The following is a 16,653-nucleotide window of genomic DNA, read 5'->3' as shown; positions in this document are numbered from 1 at the left end:
AGCAACAAAAGCAATTTGCTTTATATGGTTTGATTCACGCACCATGGAAAGAGCTGTTTGATGAGCCCTAATAATGTGCAATTATGTCCTTAAGCAGAGTCAAATCAGATCTGTGCTGTAAAAGAGCTAAAAAGTAGTGGTCACATCCTCAAATTCGAGTTAAACTGAGCTGCAGAAGTCTTCTTCCCTGCTAGGAGTTAGGATGATAGATATGGATGTGCTCACTGGATTCCAGTAGGTAACAGTAAACAATATTAAATAAAAGGATTATGAAGCGGGACACTTCAATCCATTGGCCACCACCTTTTAGTTACAAAATAATAGCAGAACATGCCTGGCTTGGAAATGGACCCTTCATCAACCATGATTAAATGCTGATTTAGTAGGTAATTTACTCCTGTGAAATTCTTGGTCATGATCTCCACCTCTGCTCTGACGACTCATTTAACTTTATTAAAAACATTAGCATTGATTTTCTCCACTCATTACAAGCCAGTGGATTTATCTGCATTAGTGAATGAATTCATCCAGCCTCTTATTCCAAGAAGAGCCAAAGCCTGCAGGAAAGCAGTAACTACAAACTGTCACTGAGGAAGCAGCATCAAATATTTCTTGCTGCTCTGACTCACCTGACCAGGAAGTTACTTTTGCTACAGCACTCAAGACAGGCAAAACAGGCAAAAAGCCCAAAGAGATCTAACAACAGAAGGTATTTCCTGTTTTCTGAGGCAACAACTGCTCTCTAACCAAACTATTCATCACAGTGCAGCAGTTGCAATTGAAGACCCTTCACATTTCTGATCACCTGCCCATTTACACCCTCGAGCAAAGCGCTGGCAATACCTTACCATGGGATTGGAGTCTGCAATCAGGTCACGCAGAGAATCCAGAAATCCTTGGTCCTCCACCATCTGGGCATTGATGTCGTGCAGCTTTGCCACACAGACAGCTGCAGTCTTCCTGACATAGGGGTCCTCATCCTTCAGACACTTGCGGAGGGGCTCGCACAGGTACTCCGTGATTTTATCCACCCTGATGCAGCCCATGGTGCGGACGGCCAGGGCGCGGATCAGAGGGTTTGGGTCCTCACAGTCCTGCAAAGGGGAGAGAATACCCAGTAAACAAATCTGCACCACCACCCAGGGATGCCTTCCCTGCAGCCAGAGTCAGGCTGTTCCTGCTTAAAAAGCATTCTCTCTGATTACAAGCTAAAAATCAGGCAATTATTTCAGAGTGGGGTTAAAAGGTAGCACTCGCTGGTTCACAGAAACATTTTGCGCTCTCTCAGGATGTTTTCAGGCTGTGATAGCCTGTAAAAATGTGGTCTTGGTGTCTCTTTGTTCTCCCAGGCAAAGCTTCTTTCAATATGATCCATCAGCTACAGCTAAGCCAGCCAGGCAGCTCTCACCACCCAAAATCACAGGCAACCCTCAGACAAAAAAATACACTGATTTCTAGCCTTACTGGCTTAAAAAAGCAAGAGATATAATGGGAAAAGTCAACGACTAAACAGTGCAACAGCCATCAAGGTCTGTGCATCCCTTAAGTTTGTAACATAAGAAGCACTAAGCAAAGGCTGCTCTAGAGGTGCTTTTGTGAAGAGAAAAAAAGTAAAAGCAGGCAGGAACACTGCACTTCAAGCCTACAGAATTTTCCATACATCCAAACCATCCACATCTCTGAGCTCCTCTAGAAATCAGCCTACAAAAGGATGGCTGCAGAACGACCTACAAAAGCATAAGGTCCATTTACCTTTCCCTGTTTGAATTTCCTACAGCTGATAAAACACTTTTAAAGCATCACAAGAGAAGTGATGCCTCCTGCCAGTGCATTCCACACCTGGAACTGTGAACGGGGTGTGAAGTGCTGAGTTAGTGCAGACCAGTGTCAACACTTGCTCTTTACAAACTCTTGTCCCTCAACTTGCCAAAAGGGACACCAGAAATCTCCTTGCAGGGAAAAGCATGAAGATGGAAAATATCATTTTGTTTGTTAGCCCATTCTAACAGAATTACACTGAAAGACAGACATGAATATTCTGTCTAGACAGGAAGACAGGGACACCCTTCTCTGAGCAGAACTGACCTGCTCTCAGCCCGCTTTCACCTCCTTCTGCCTCAAGAACCACGACACAAAATTGAAACTCGATGCCAATCCCCAGTACCTCAGATTTTATAACACTCCACAAGGAGTTTCAAACTTCTTCTAAGCACTGGGGTTTATCTTGCACTACGTGAAATAACATTTCCTCCATAAGGAGAGGCAACTTGAGGACAGAACTAAAGGCAACACAGCAATCAGGCTGTTATTTTTGCAGTGAACTGTCTTTTGGTTTCACCACAGATAGAGGTTTTCCACACAGCTGGAACAGGCTCTCTCACAACCACTCACAGGGGTGCTTAAGTCACCTCTGCAATAACAGCAGCAAGTGACAGAAAGGAGCCAGAACGACTGGACTGAGCATGAGGCTGAGACCAAAAGCAGAGATAAGAGCTCCCAGAGGCTAATGGACAAAGGAGAGGTGCTGACAGCCACTGTGCTGGGCCATTTCCTGGTGAGCCCTGGGAGCAGGTTACCTTCACAAAGCTGTTGACAGCCATGATGGCCATGTCTGGCTGACTTTTGGCATAGTTCATCAGGTACAGGTAGACCAGCTTCTTCAGCTCCAGGTTGTCAGTCTGCATGCAGTTCACAACATCAGGAAAGAGTGAGCTGGATAGACAACACAGGAATAAGCAAAAATACAATCATACAATTGCTTAAGTTAGAAAAGATCTTTAAGATGATCAAGTTCAGCTGTTAACCCAGCACTGCCAAACCTACATGTCCCCAGGTGCCAAATCTACATGATTTTTAAATCTCTTCCAAGGATGGTGACTCACCACTGCCCAGGGTAGGTTATTAAAATTCAATATAAACCTTCCTGGAACAACTTGAGGCTGTTTCCTCTTGTCCTATTATTTGTTACCTGGGAGAACAGACTCACCCCCAGCTTACCACAACCTCCTGTCAGGGAGTTGGAGAGAGCAAGAAGATCTCCCCTGAGCCTCGCTTTCTCCAGCTGCTCCTGGTGCTCCAGACCCTTCTCCAGCTCTGTTGCCCATCCCTGGACATGCTCCAGCCCCTCAGTGTCTTTCTTGTTGTGAGGGGCCCAAAACTGGACACAGAATTTGAGGTGCCTCACCAGTGCCCAGCACAGGGAATGATCCTGGCCCTGTCTGGCCACACTATTTTTGATACAGGCCAAGTGCCATTGGCCTTCTTGGCTACCTGGGCACACCCTGGGCTCATGCTCAGTCACTGTCAAACAGCACCCCCAGGTACTTTTCCAGCTTTCCAGCTGCTCTGCCCCAAGCCTGGAGTGTTTCCATGGGGTTGTTGTGACCCAAGTGCAGGACCTCATATCACTGAGCCTCATACAATGGCCTCAGCCCAACCACCAACCTGTCCAGATCTCTCTGCAGAGCCTTCCAGCCCTCCAGAATTCATGGTAGGCAAAATTGATAGTAACAATATCAAGGAAGCCAGAAACACTGGAGTTCCACTTTAAGCACCCTGCTGTCTAACAAAAGGTCACCTTCCTTCCCAAAACAGTTTGCAATGGCTTTTATAATAATCATTTAATCTCTTCTAGGGCTTTGACATAGGTCAGCTCTGGAAGAGGTGAAAACTAATGCAATTTCCTAAATGTGCTTTAAATGGGGAGTTCACCAAACGAGAAAATTCCACCATGCCAGGCCTGGGGATGAACCCACAGGAGAAAAAAACGTTGCTTAAAAATGCTTTGGTCATGCAGGACACTTCCAAAGAACCTGCCAGATTTCAGGCTAGTGAATTCTAGGAGCTTAAACACTGACAAGCTGGGTTTCACTCAAATGTCAAGCAGCAATCTGTAAACAGCACTGCAGAAGAACACAAGGATGTTACACAAGGATCTCTGCAGCTCCCAGGTAAGCTGTAGGGATCTAAAGGTGAAGGGTAAGCGCTGTTGGCAAAAAAGATTAGGTTTTTTTTCCTGTCAGTTTACATGTTCCTTCGTCCTACGATGAAGTCACGATGCTAAATTTGCAACCTTATCCCGATTTCCGTGGCAACAGACCACGCTGCCACCAATCCAGGACTGCTGGGACTTTCTGGTAGGCTCCAGTAACAGGAGAAGCTGGAGGGAGCACTCACTCAAGCAGGTTTTTCTGGTTGTCTCAACGACAGAAAAATGCGCTGGGGATAGCGCTGCAGAAGGTAAATGCTGGTGCCCTTTGAGACACAGGTTCAATTTAAAAATCCCTCGGTTTAAAATGCAGCTCAAATCCATGCTGTGATAAGTAAGGCTGAGAAAAACAAGTGGAATTACCTTTGTAACAGTGAAAGCCAGGATAGCAAGCAGGGAGAAAACATCGCTTAAAGCGAACATACAAATTGGTTGAATTCTGGATGGGTTTAAACAAAAAGGGCTATTGGAACTGGGCTAAACCAGCAGAGAAAACAGTTGTTTGTTTTGCTCTCAGTAACAGGAAGGAGCTTGAGAAATCTGTGACAGGCACAGCACAGGCAAGGACACATCCAGCCTCACCAAGATGCCAACTCGGAGATCTTCCATGGACATGTGTATCAACTACACCCAACTGAGTCCCAGGCCAACCAGAGCTGCCAAGAGATACAAGTTGCCTTTACCTGACATCCTTCCCCACAGTCATGGCTGCAATAACCTTCTTTACAGCTTCTTTCCTCTTCTCTTTCTTCTCATTATTGAGTTCAGCCTTCAGCTCAAAAATCTCTCCTGGCAGAAGACAAAACAAATTGAGCCTCTTAGGAGAAGAAAAGGTCTCACTACAGGGATGTTCCAAGAGTGAATTTTTACTTTCCCAGCCTGTTTTCCCCATAAAACTGGTACAGCAGCACATGGAAGCTGTCAGACCTTATGGACAATGTGGTTCAGGGAGAAGCAAAGCTGCAACACTCCAGGGAATGATACAGGCTACACCTTGCTGAGGGAAAAGCTGTTAACAAGAACCTGCACGTTGCAGCTCTCCCACTTCCAGAACACCAAATCACATCCCTGTGGTGTCTGTTACTCAGAGGCAACTATTATATAACCCGGATGAAAAGATATTTGGAGATGCCAGATTCGTGCCTGCAAGGAAAAAAAAAAATCTAAGCTAGGAATTTTGCCCAGACTTTTTAACTTTTGCTCATCATCGCCTGCTTCCTGGGAAAACTGGAGTGGAGCCCAAATGCTGTGGCTGAAACAGGAAAGCATTTATTTAGTCCAGTGGAATAAATTCCTTTAAAGCTAGAAAGGCAGAGTTACTCCTAACAAAAGCTGCATGTAACACAGCTTGTCTGGATTCCAAGGTTGCCAAAGCAGCCCTTTCCACAGCACTAATTCTTCCTGAGATTACTGCATGGGAAGTCAGTTCAGTCTGGGTCACCAAATTGGCAAAACAAGTTTATAAAATAAAGCAGCATGTGCAAGAGACTGTTTATCAGGCCTGTTCCAGACAGAGTAAGTGCTGTGAGACGGACAATGCTCCCAGCTGACAGCCAGCTTTCCCCAGGAAGGACAGCCAGCACTATTCCCAGTGGAAGCCACAGGCTGGGGACACATTACAAATATCAAAATATTTCTGAAAAAAACACACTCTAGCCCCAACTTTCAATTCCTACACACCAATGCCACTTTGTCAGAGCAGCAGCAGTAATTGCTGAAGAGCCTGACACAAAGGGCTACCAGGCACTTCAGAGGAGAAGAGCAGTTGCTGTTCTGCAGGATGCAGTAGAGGGACCACTCGTCACTCCTCCTGCCCGAGGGAGAGACACTGGCATTACTCACCCACAGCTCATGCCCTGGAGCAGGGCTGAGCCAGCAGCAGAGCTCACCAGAGCCCAGACTATGCAGGCTGACTTCCTGCAGCCATCCCAAAAAAACCTGCCTTTAGGACTGAACTTACAGACAGGTGCCCCTTAGAAAGATGTCAACTGCATTAGCTTTATTTATGAGCTCATTCTTGAAGCTTAATGACACATAAATAGATCAACAGTGCAGGTTTTTCCCTGGCAAGCATTGCCCAGAAGCACCCAGACATTCTGAAAAGCAGAGGTTAATGCAAACCATTCTCCATATCTACTGGAGAAGGATGAGCAACATCAGGCTTAAACTGCACTCAGAGACAGCATTTTGTTTAAGAACAGGTTAGAAAATAAAATCTGCCTGGGACAGTCCCAGCAGAACAAGCCTCCTCAAAGTGTCCTCAAAGATGTTTTCCAGGCTTCCCATTTTTAAGGGCAGAGGTTTGTCCTGAAGGTGAGGTGACCACCACACCTGCAGTAAAGTCACAGGAAAGTCAAACAGAGCAGTGCAGCTTTGGAGGGAATGGCAGTAGGAAAAGCCATTATCTTTACCTGATGTAGAACACCCCAATACCCAAAATATTAAATGCCTCTCAATCAATTTAATCCTGTGATGCCCAACAGAACCAACCATCCTCAGTTTGGAACTTGTTAGCCCATAGCTAAAACTTTGTCTCTGACCAGATCTGCACTCAACCCCCCCATATTTTTCTCTCTGATCCTTAAAAAAGCAGCAATTTGGGTCGTTTTGTGCACCACAAAACCGTACAATCCACCAGTTTTGTCTTTTGTCACCATGTGACCTACTTTGGAAGTTTCTCCCTGGATGATTAAGAAGAGAAACAGGGACAGAGCTACCAGAAAAGCACAAGTCCTCCTGCATGCAGTTAAAAAAGCTGTGTAAAAATAGCCACCCACCACCTCCAATCCACTGCACCAGCTAAACACCAACCTTTTTTATTGGTCGTGAAGTACTTGGCGTCCGCCATGGCTCCAGCTCCTCAAAACTCCTGAGAATGGCAGTGACAAAAAAAGAACAAGTCAGCTCCCAGGGCTGTTTGGTGGCAACACCCGGTTTGGGAGGCAGGAACTCGCAGGGAGGACGGTCGGGAGGGGGAGAAGCAAACGCTTTTACATCCACAGGCACGCGTTTCCCAATCTTCATCCCGCACCTGCTGCTGGCACTACTTGGCAAACCCAGCGATTTAAAGGGCTCAGATGAACAGTGCTGGGGAAAACACAACAGCCCGAGGTGGATGGGCTGGGAAAGCTCTCCAAATTCCCAGTCTCAGAAGGGAAAAGGCGGTTTTTTTAACTCCTTATAATCGGCAGGTCCTGGTGTGTTCTGCAGCTCTGCCTTTGCCCGGGTACACAATCCCATTTTCCAAGAAAAAGCACATTTATTATCTCGCCTGGCAGCGAGAAGTCCACGTTTCAGACAAAGGAAGCTGTCATCTCCCCCTAACGATATTTCCCTGTGCTGCATCTTGATGGAAGGCACAATTAACCCCACTTGCAACACCCACCTCCAGGCCTTTCATTTCTTTCCCTTCTTTTGTTCCCAGAAGATGCAAAGCAGTTGTGGGTTTGTTTTCTTTTTTTTTCTTTTGGAAAGAAAACCCATTACTTTTCAATCTCTCAAGCTTGAAATCGAAATCTTTCTCTGCTAAGATCCAACATCCCCACCTCTGAGACACACACACAAGCTTATTATTTCAGTGCTGCACTGGCTTGTTTTGTGGACAGGACCAAAAAATGCTGTTGGGCCAGCAAAGTGCTCAGCAGAGCCACCAGAATGGTCTCATCAGCACTTCTCTTGCTCCACTAAATTATTAATGCCTTAAAATGCAGGGATTGCCCAGACATATGTGGATATCCATCATCCTATTCTGACAAATGCCAGCTCTGTGACAAACATGACTCAAAGAATTTTCAAGTACTGGCTGAAAAACAAGCAGAGGAGTGGGCAGTTCTATTGCCCTTGATGAAACAGGCTGTATCAGTGCTAGGAACTGTTACCCTAAAACCACCTCAAAAAAGGGCTTTTTTCCATCTCTTACCTCCTTTTTCTATTTTTTCCTCAATTCTCCTTCTCTTACACATCCTTCCATGACCTTAAACGCTGCCAGCAAAGCACTAAGTCATCTGTTCCCTAAATGCTGCCTCTCTTGCCTCTAAACCCTGCAGGTCTTGCTGGCTCAGCAACAAAAGGACCAGCACAGCTTTGAACTCCAAGACTCTGCCCAGCAGCGCAACCAGCTGGGTGTTCCTTAACACTTTCCTTCCTCATCCCTTAACCAACCCCAACACCATCACCATTCCTTTGCCCCCATCCACCTGGAGCAGTTTAACACCTTGGCAGCTGAACTCCCAGCAGCAGCTGAGGGGTAATGCCCCAATTCCCACATCCTTCACAGCAGTGCTGGGATTATCTTGTCCAACTGCCCAACAATGGATGAGGAACAACCTGTTGCTCTTCCCAGTTCCCTGGAGCTCCTGCCTGCCCTGTGGTTACTGCCACGTCCTCATCAGGCAGAATTGCTGGGTTTGGTTTCTCTCCCTTTCTGCTCCAAGCTGGAGAGCAAACTATACCTGGAGACAGCTCTGGAAGCTCATTCCTCCTGCCCAGGAGGTTTAACCTCCTTCCAAAACAGAGGCTGGGTTGGGAAGGACAAGTGAGCCACAGCACTGCAAATTTTTCCAGCGAAAACATCACAGCCCCCCTGAAAGCTGTGGGGCCTGTTTTGTAATTAAACCCAGAGCCTGTGTTCAGCTGCAATGTTCCTGTGGCCCAGTCCTTCACACTTGAGCCCAGCTCAAAAGATGACTTGAATGTTTTTCTCCCTGAGAGTACCTGGCACAGTGCCATGGAAAAGGCATTGAACGTGGCCTCAATGTTCTTTGTTTGCATTATATGTGGATTTGTCTGCCAGGGTCATATCTCCCAGCTGAGCTACTCTAATACAGCTTTAACAGGGGCCAGAGCAGCAGATTAGAGAGCAAACTGAGGAGAAAAAAAAACCCAAACCACCATAAACATCATCCCAGTTGCATAAAGCCCCACACACAGAGGGAGGGACCTCGCTGAATTTCAGGGATGATTAAATCCCTAAAGCAGGATGTTCTGCTGTTTTTCCTCCCTTCAGATCACATACTTGGGGACGTGAAGAATCCTAGAAACACTCAGACAGGGCCAAGCACAGCCCATGTCTTTACAACCTGCTTTGAGAGACATAAAGAAGAGCTGACTTAGGTCAACAACCAAACCACCCTATTCCAAGTGCAGCACAGGATAAAGCCCTTTTTTTGTCCTGAGCACACACATTTTTTGCTTCACGTGTGTCAGGGCTTGCTTTGCACATTGCTCACAGACAGCTTGCCAGCAGCACTGAGCATTATCTCATCTCCAACAACCTCAGCATGGTTTGCAGCAAATGAAAGCAAAACAGCCCAGATATTTAAAACACTGCTGTTTGTATCCCTCCAGAAAATGCCAGCTTCCTGTACACAAACCTAAACTGCAGGGAGCCAAGATAAATTATGACAGCATCATGAGCAACCTTGTAATTTTAGAAGAAAATCCACATCAGGTTGCCCCGTCCTCACTATTGTTTGTGTCCAGCCCTTGCTAAGGTGGAAACAGGTAAGAGGTTTTCAAAGCTGACAGCAAAAGGCTCCCAGCAAACAAGAAGACATTAAATAGAGGAATTGCTCCAGAAAGCCCCAGCAATCCTTAATGTTATTTATTGACATTTAAATGCGGACTGAACCAAAGACATGATTAAGTGAAAGGACTAAGGAACTATCACAACCAGTAGGATAAACCTCCTCAGCCCAAAACCACACAGAAAACTGGATCCTGTGTCTGACCAACACCTGCTTTACCCCCCATGTGGCTCCAACAACAGCCTGATCAGCTCCTCACCACTCCTTCCACACAGGTGTCACCAGGGAGGAGGCAGGTTTCAGGCCTTGGGATAAATCCAAGCTCCCTGGCATTGAAACAATCCACTACTGCACCCCCAAATCTCTACAGGGATCCCTGATTTAACTCCAGTGTTAAATGGTGCCACCCATTTTCCCTGAAAAGCCTCTCAAGGAGCCACATGACAGCCCAGGAGTGGCCCAGAGCCACTGGAACACCAGGAAGACAAACAGGACAATGGAACATGGATGGCAGAGGGAGAGCAGTGCTGAGGCTCCAGAAACTGCAGCCCTGGCAGCTTGTGCTGGGGCAGGGAATTCGTTTCCATCTTGAGGACCAAACAACCCCCCCGTTGGTGCTCCCCCCCTCAACTCTCAAATGCCCTGTTGCCTCCTGCCACCTCCCAACTCCTTGAATCCCCCATCCCAGCTCTGCTGCCACCCTCACACCTCCAGCAGGACTGACAGCACCCCCCACACTCCCCCTGGCACCCCAGTACCCCGCTCAAGCCCCTGTCCACCAGCCCTTCCCTCTCAGCAGCATTCCACGGATCTCCCCAGTATCCCACAGTTTGCAGGAGCATTCCCCACCAATCCCAGCTCCCCTCCCCAGCATTCCCGGCCCCAGCAGTGCCTGCCCAGTCCCTCTCAGCACCCCAGCCCTCCTCCCTGCCTGGCCCCACCCGTGTCCCAGTAGCTTGCTGAGTTCATTCCCACCCACTTCCCTTCCCCAGTCCCATCAAGCCCCATCCCAGCCCACCCCCTAGGCCTGGGCCTCCTCCCAGTCCCTCTGCACCCACCTGCCCATTCCTCCCAGTGACCCCCCCATCCTCTTCCAGTAGGATCAGCAGAGCCCCTCCCAGTGCCTCACCAGCGACCCTCCGCGTCCTGTTCCAGTCCCCCCTCCCGACACTCCACCAGTGCCCCTCCCCTCCACCCAGGGTCACCTGCCAGCGTCCCCCAGTGCCCCTCCCCACCCTGTCCCAGTCCCCCATTCCACTGCCCCAGCAACAGCCCTCCCCACCCTACCCCAGTCCGCCCTCCCACTACCCCACCAGTGGCCTCAATTCCTCCCACTGCCCCTCCCAACACCCCACTGGGGCCTCACCAGTGCCCCTCACCTCCCCAGCATCCCCTCCCAGCATCCCCCAATACTCCCCTAGTGCCCCTCCCCACCCTATCCCAGTACCCCAACAGTGCCCCTCGCCTCCTCCCAGTATCCCCTCCCCACCCAACCCAGTCCTCCCCTCTCAGTGCCCCTCACCCCACCCCGTGCCCCCTCCCAGTCCATCCCAGTCCCTCCCAGTTCCCGGCCCCCCTCACGGACCGCACTCACCGCTGCGGGGGCGGTGGCGGAACCGGAAGCGGAGGGGCCGGGCGGACTCGCGAGCAGCGAGATCAGACCCTCCCCCGCCCAGAGCGGCCGCGCCCCCCACCATAGAGCGGGCGGAGCGCAGGCCGCCCGCGCTTCCGGGTGGGCGGGGCGGAGCGGTGCCCGTGCGGGGCGCGGCGCGGGGGCGCCCCCCGGCGGGCGGGCGGGCGCGGCGGGGCGATGGCGGAGGTGGGCGCTCACCTCACGGCCGCCCCGGCCGGCGGGGACAGGCCGTCCGTGTTCGAGGCGGTGGCCCAGGACAGCCTGATGGCCGCCGTGAAACCCGCCCTGCAGCACCTGGTCAAGGTGAGGCGGGCCGGGCCGCGGGGGAGGGCACAGGAGCGGGGCCGGGCTTGGCTCACGGGCAGTGGGGCAGTTGTGACCCTCCCGAGCCGGCGGCGTCGTGTGGAGCTGGAGTAACTTAAACTTTAACACGATACTCCGCTTTCAGCTCCTTCCCTGTGAGGGGGGGGAGGCCCTGGCACAGGTTGCCCAGAGAAGCTGTGGCTGCCCCATCCCTGGAAGTGTCCAAGGCCAGGTTGGACGGGGCTTGGAGCAACCTGGGCTAGTGGAAGGTGTCCCTGCCTGTGGCAGGGGGTGGAACAGGATGGGATGGTCTTTGAACCCTTCCAGCCCAAACCATTCTGTGATTCCTTCTGTTCTGTGCCCCCTTTTCACAACAGGTGCTTGCCGAGTCCAATCCCGCCCGGTACGGCTCCCTCTGGCGCTGGTTTGATGAGATCTACGTCCTTCTGGATCTGCTGCTCCAGCAGCACTACCTGGCCAGGTGCAGCGCCTCCTTCTCCGAGAACTTCTATAGCCTGAAGAGGGTCCCGATGGGAGAGGGCACACGGCAGGCCCTGGCCACAGCTGGCCTGCCAAAGAGGCAGCACTGGAAATCTCTGCTCCTGCTGGTTCTTGTTCCTTACCTGAAAGGAAAGCTGGAGAAACTGGTGTCCAGCCTGAGGGAGGAGGATGAGTACTCCATCCACCCTCCATCATCATCCTGGAAGCGCTTCTACAGAGCCTTTCTAGCTGCCTACCCCTTTGTAAACATGACCTGGGAGGGCTGGTTTCTTATCCAGCAGCTGTGCTACATCCTGGGCAAAGCTCAGCATCATTCCCCCTTGCTGAGGCTGGCTGGGGTCCGCCTGGTCAGGCTGACTGCTGAGGACATCCAGGCCCTGGAGAAGAAATTGGCTGGAGCCACCTCAAGTGAGACACACAGGTATGTCAGAACCTGCTGCTCTCCAGGGGGTTCTGTGGGTGTGTTAATTTAGAGGTGACGCTGCAAAGTGAAAGGGCCTTGTTCTCCAGAAATTCTTCAAGATGAAGAATGGCAAACTGTGCTCCAGAAGGGAGTATTTTTAGTGAAAGTAAGGAAACGAGTAGCAGGGATTAGATTAACAATCTTGTGGTAATGATATTGCAGGGTTTGGGGGTCTTTTTGGGCATGCCAGCCTTTATCCTGTCCAGTCTTCACCTCCACTTTTCCAACGAGGGAATTAGACTGCAGCAACGTTGCTAAAGGGATTGAAACTTAGTTCTTAGATTTTCCTGAGCAGCAGCTGGTCATGACCACACTTAATAATCCTGCAAAATGATCAGCCATGAGTGAAGAGCTTTGTGGTCTAGGTCCCCTCAATCCAAACTCTCCTTCCTAATTCAGACTTGTGAACAATACAGGATTTTGGATCTTTCTTAAAATACCAAGAATCTGAGAGAAACATCCTAACAGATGCCTCACTACAAACGTGGGACACGTTGATCATCTTCCTCAGCATTAAGGAGCTGTAGGAAGCTGTGACTCCCCAGGTAATTTTGCCATGGTTTCTAGAGGGATAAATGTGCAGTAATGACCATCTCTCCCTACTCTTCTCTCTGCCACAGCTTTACATCACGAGTGCAGCTGGCACTGAGAAAAGCTCTGGGTGGCATCGCCTTCTCCCTCTCCACCGGGCTGTCCGTCAGCGTCTTCTTCCTCCAGTTCCTGGACTGGTGGTACTCCTCAGAGAACCAGGAGACCATCAAGTCTCTGACAGCCCTCCCAACTCCTCCACCTCCTGTGCACCTGGACCACGAGCCCAGCTCAGCTCTGCTGCCCAAACTGAAGACCGTGTGCCCTCTGTGCCGCAAGATCCGCGTGAACGCCACGGCCCTGTCCACGTCCGGCTTCGTGTTCTGCTACCGCTGCATCTACAGCCACGTGAAGGCTCACCAGCGCTGCCCTGTCACAGGCTATGCCACAGAGCTGCAGCACCTTGTCAAACTGTACTCCCCTGAGAGCTGAAAGGCTGCTGGGAGCCTCCATCACGCCTTCTTACATCCCAGGAATTCCGGCCGCTGCAGCTCCTCGGTGAGCTCTGCAGCTCCTTTGAGTTTGGTGGTACATCAGATTTGCTGCCTCTCTGCGTTCTGGCAAGGCTCTCCCCTTTGCTGATAACATCCAACATCCTGTGGCAGTTCCAGAGGGACCAGGCAGCCCCAGTCTGTCAGCTAGTACAGAAATGCCTTCAAAGACCAGCTGAAAGGGAAGGAACACTGATTTGGATAAGAAAAATGCAGATGTGAGGATCAGAGACCAGCACTGGTAAAAGTCCTGCCTGAGGGCATGAGCCAGCGAATTAAAGAGGTAGGGAAATTCTCTAGGAGAGTTACTCTTCCCTTAGCAGCTTCCCAGGTCGAGCTCTGGCACTGGGGCTCATCAGAGAGGTGGAGATGGGCTTAAACCTCTGCTCTGGTCATTCAGCCTTCAGCCTCCTGCATTTTCAGGCTACTCACCCCTGAATTGAGAACATCACACCCCTAATTGCCATCAGTAGTTCTAAATTAAGACTTCTGACTCGTTAAAGGAACAAGAGGTCTTGTGTACAAACAAGGAACAATTACATTTTCTGCACAAGGGAGGAAAATGACAAACCAGATTAAAACAGAAGCTGCCAAATGATGGGTTGCTTTTTGTTATATAAGTCTTTGCATTCGTTATTATCTGCTTTTATAAAGCAAAATTCTTCTTGATTGAGAACCTAACTTAATTATTTTCTGGTTCCAATAGTTTGCTCCTCTGGGGGCTCTATTTACATAAGAGAGACCAGACTAAAGCTGCTTTCATGTTTTCATGTGATGATAATGGATGTAAGATTGGCATTTTGTAAGCAGAGAATCTTTAACTATTACATTGCAATTATTGCAGTCCCAGCCACGTAGCACATTCTTATCAATGCAAAACATCCTTTCACTGAACACAGGAGCAAAGAAAACCTGTGTGCCATGGCTGGTTCCTGCTTGACACCTGATTTTTCAGGCTGGAAGGTTTTTTTCCCCGACTCTAGGGAGCAGCAGTGCTCCAGACATCACAGTGACAGTGCTTACAGAACACAAGAGCAAAGTCTTCTGCACAAAGTGCAAGTTCTGTCCAGATTAAGAGATATCTTCAGACATTTAATCCACTGAACCAGGCATCTTATTTTCCCCCCACTTTAGCTCTGCTTCAGAAGATAAAAATCTCCAATATCCTCCCTCACCTGTAAGCAAGATAGCAAGGTTATTGAATAACGTGGGAAAATAACAATAATTTGCATCCTCCCAAAGATGCTCTGGAAAACACCTATTGTAACACAGGAGATTTGTCCCTGACACTTGTCTCATTATCTCTGTACAACTTCCAGACCCTTCTACCTGTGCCACTATGGAATAACAATAAAAACTGTCTCATTTCTCCTTTCTCCAGTAGTTACAGGATTCATGAAGATACCTCCCTTCCTTCAGAGAGCCAGTAAGAGCACACACATCTTACTGGAAGAGCAATCCCATCAGGGTGTGAGATTATCTGTGATTTCAGATCACTTTCCAGAGGGTTGGCCTTGGGCTGGGTATTAATGTCCTGGTGACTCCAGTGCAACTGCTCGTTTAAATAAGGGCTGAAGCATTTGACTGATGATTCAGTTTCACAAGTGGTTTATTTTCCTTTTGTCCTTCCCATGCTTTCCAAATTACCCATCTGCTGCTCAGGGAGAAGCTGGGCAGACCTGGGACAGAAGACTGACCAATGCTGACTCACCTGCCAGCACTGCAGAGCTCTTGGGCAGGCTCTGCCTCATCCTCCCTCTAATCCAGAAGGATTCATTAAAGGCCAAACAGCACAACAGAGTTGCCTGATCCCACACTGCTCCACAGGGCCTCTACACCTCCTCCTCCCAGGATTAATCTCTTCCTCTCCCCAGAATGCCCACTGCCTGCCAGGCCCTGGCTGCCTTCCACTCCCCCCTGCACAGCACCCTGTCCCTGCCAAACCTGGCTTTGGCCAACTCCACAGCAGCTCCAAGACCTCCACAGCACACCCACGTCTAAGCCTCACAGTTCTGAGCAGCTGTGATTGCTCTGTTGAACGTTAAATTGCTCTTTAAATGGAATTTTACTCCTTACTGAGTAATGGGCATCGAGCCCACAATGGTGACAAGACTCAGCAGTCACCTGGTGGATTTTATGTGTTCCTGCAGATGGCTGCAGGATGCCAGCTTGGATTTGACTCTGTCAAAACCTGTCCTTGGTAGCCAAATACATACATATTTATCAGGTTTAATGTTCTAAAACAAAACGACAAAACCCATCAGGGTTTTGGAAAAATTCCCATTTATCTGCTTTTTAACTGTAATAGTGTTGTTAAAGCCGTGATGGGCTAAAGATAGACAAGAGAAGTGTTTTCTTCAGGTAACACCAACTTTATTAAACCAAACTTTGGACTCAGACTAATTTGTGACTTACATACAGTGATGTGTCACATATATACCTTCAGGGTGCTTTGTTGCTGCTTAGTACAATTTCATCAACATTAACAACAGCACTGGAGCCGCCCAATATTCACTGCCAGAACTTGACTTTGCAATTACTGTTAACTAAATAATTAGTGAACCCGAGGCACATTCACAGCTCATCCACACAGTGTTCCAAAAGCAATGTATTAGCAACTTTTCCTATTTCCTTAAGAGAAACCACGTATCTTCCTGTTAAGAGAAAACCACCATAATCTACTCCTAGGTATATATTACCCAAAGATGCTTCCTTCTCCACAGGAAGAGAGAAATGAATGTAAAGGTGCCATCAGGACCTGGAAAAGAACAAAAAACTGGGTTAGAGAATAGCTCGCTCTCTTTTCCTCTCCTTGCTTAATTAGCCCAGCCTCTCCTCCAGGCCCAAAGGGGCTGCACTTCATCAAGAGTGTTCCAAAAATACTCCTGGCTTTGTGCTGGCAATTGCTAGATGAGAATACAGCTGGACCAACTGCTAACAAGCACCTACAGGAGAGGCAGCTCAGACTCCACCTTCCAGAGAAGATACAGGGGCAGAGCATCTGGAATTTCATGAGCCATGTCATACAAGGGAGACAAAACAAGAAACCCCCCTCACTGCAAGCTCAGTCCTAAACCCAGCATTGCAGCAGATGCACAAACCCAAACAAGTATTTGCACCACTCATTTTTGAAATCGAGGTTTTCTTTTTCTACCATTAGA

The 16,653-nt window shown here is 49.1% G+C and overlaps 2 protein-coding genes across 3 annotated transcripts in view; one reads left to right on the top strand and one right to left on the bottom strand.

Moving 5' to 3' along the window:
• AP2B1 (adaptor related protein complex 2 subunit beta 1) overlaps nt 1–11,203 on the bottom strand; it is a 78,030-nt gene extending 66,827 nt beyond the window's left edge. Inside the window, exons 1-5 of one of the 2 annotated variants that reach the window (XM_050321614.1) lie at nt 11,108–11,203; nt 6,800–6,857; nt 4,672–4,777; nt 2,577–2,712; nt 849–1,094 (exon numbers count right to left, since the gene is read on the bottom strand). In XM_050321614.1, coding sequence (XP_050177571.1) covers nt 849–1,094; nt 2,577–2,712; nt 4,672–4,777; nt 6,800–6,836 — 525 coding nt within the window. In that variant the 5' untranslated portion in view covers nt 6,837–6,857; nt 11,108–11,203. Of the gene's footprint in view, nt 1–848; nt 1,095–2,576; nt 2,713–4,671; nt 4,778–6,799; nt 6,963–11,107 lie in introns of those variants that run through there. The other variant, XM_050321615.1, reaches the window with a different exon arrangement.
• A 117-nt stretch (nt 11,204–11,320) lies between these two features.
• Nucleotides 11,321–14,868, top strand: PEX12 (peroxisomal biogenesis factor 12). The gene is made up of 3 exons (XM_050321878.1): nt 11,321–11,449; nt 11,827–12,371; nt 13,034–14,868. Exons 1-3 carry the CDS (start codon nt 11,324–11,326, stop codon nt 13,431–13,433), a joined length of 1,071 nt encoding a protein of 356 aa, XP_050177835.1. The 5' UTR covers nt 11,321–11,323; the 3' UTR covers nt 13,434–14,868.
• The last annotated feature ends 1,785 nt before the right edge of the window (nt 14,869–16,653 follow it).

The sequence above is a fragment of the Myiozetetes cayanensis genome, unplaced genomic scaffold (genome assembly GCF_022539395.1).
Source record: "Myiozetetes cayanensis isolate MyiCay16 unplaced genomic scaffold, myiCay2020 scf27, whole genome shotgun sequence".
Lineage (NCBI taxonomy): Eukaryota > Metazoa > Chordata > Aves > Passeriformes > Tyrannidae > Myiozetetes > Myiozetetes cayanensis.
This window is presented reverse-complemented; position numbering and strand designations above follow the sequence as displayed.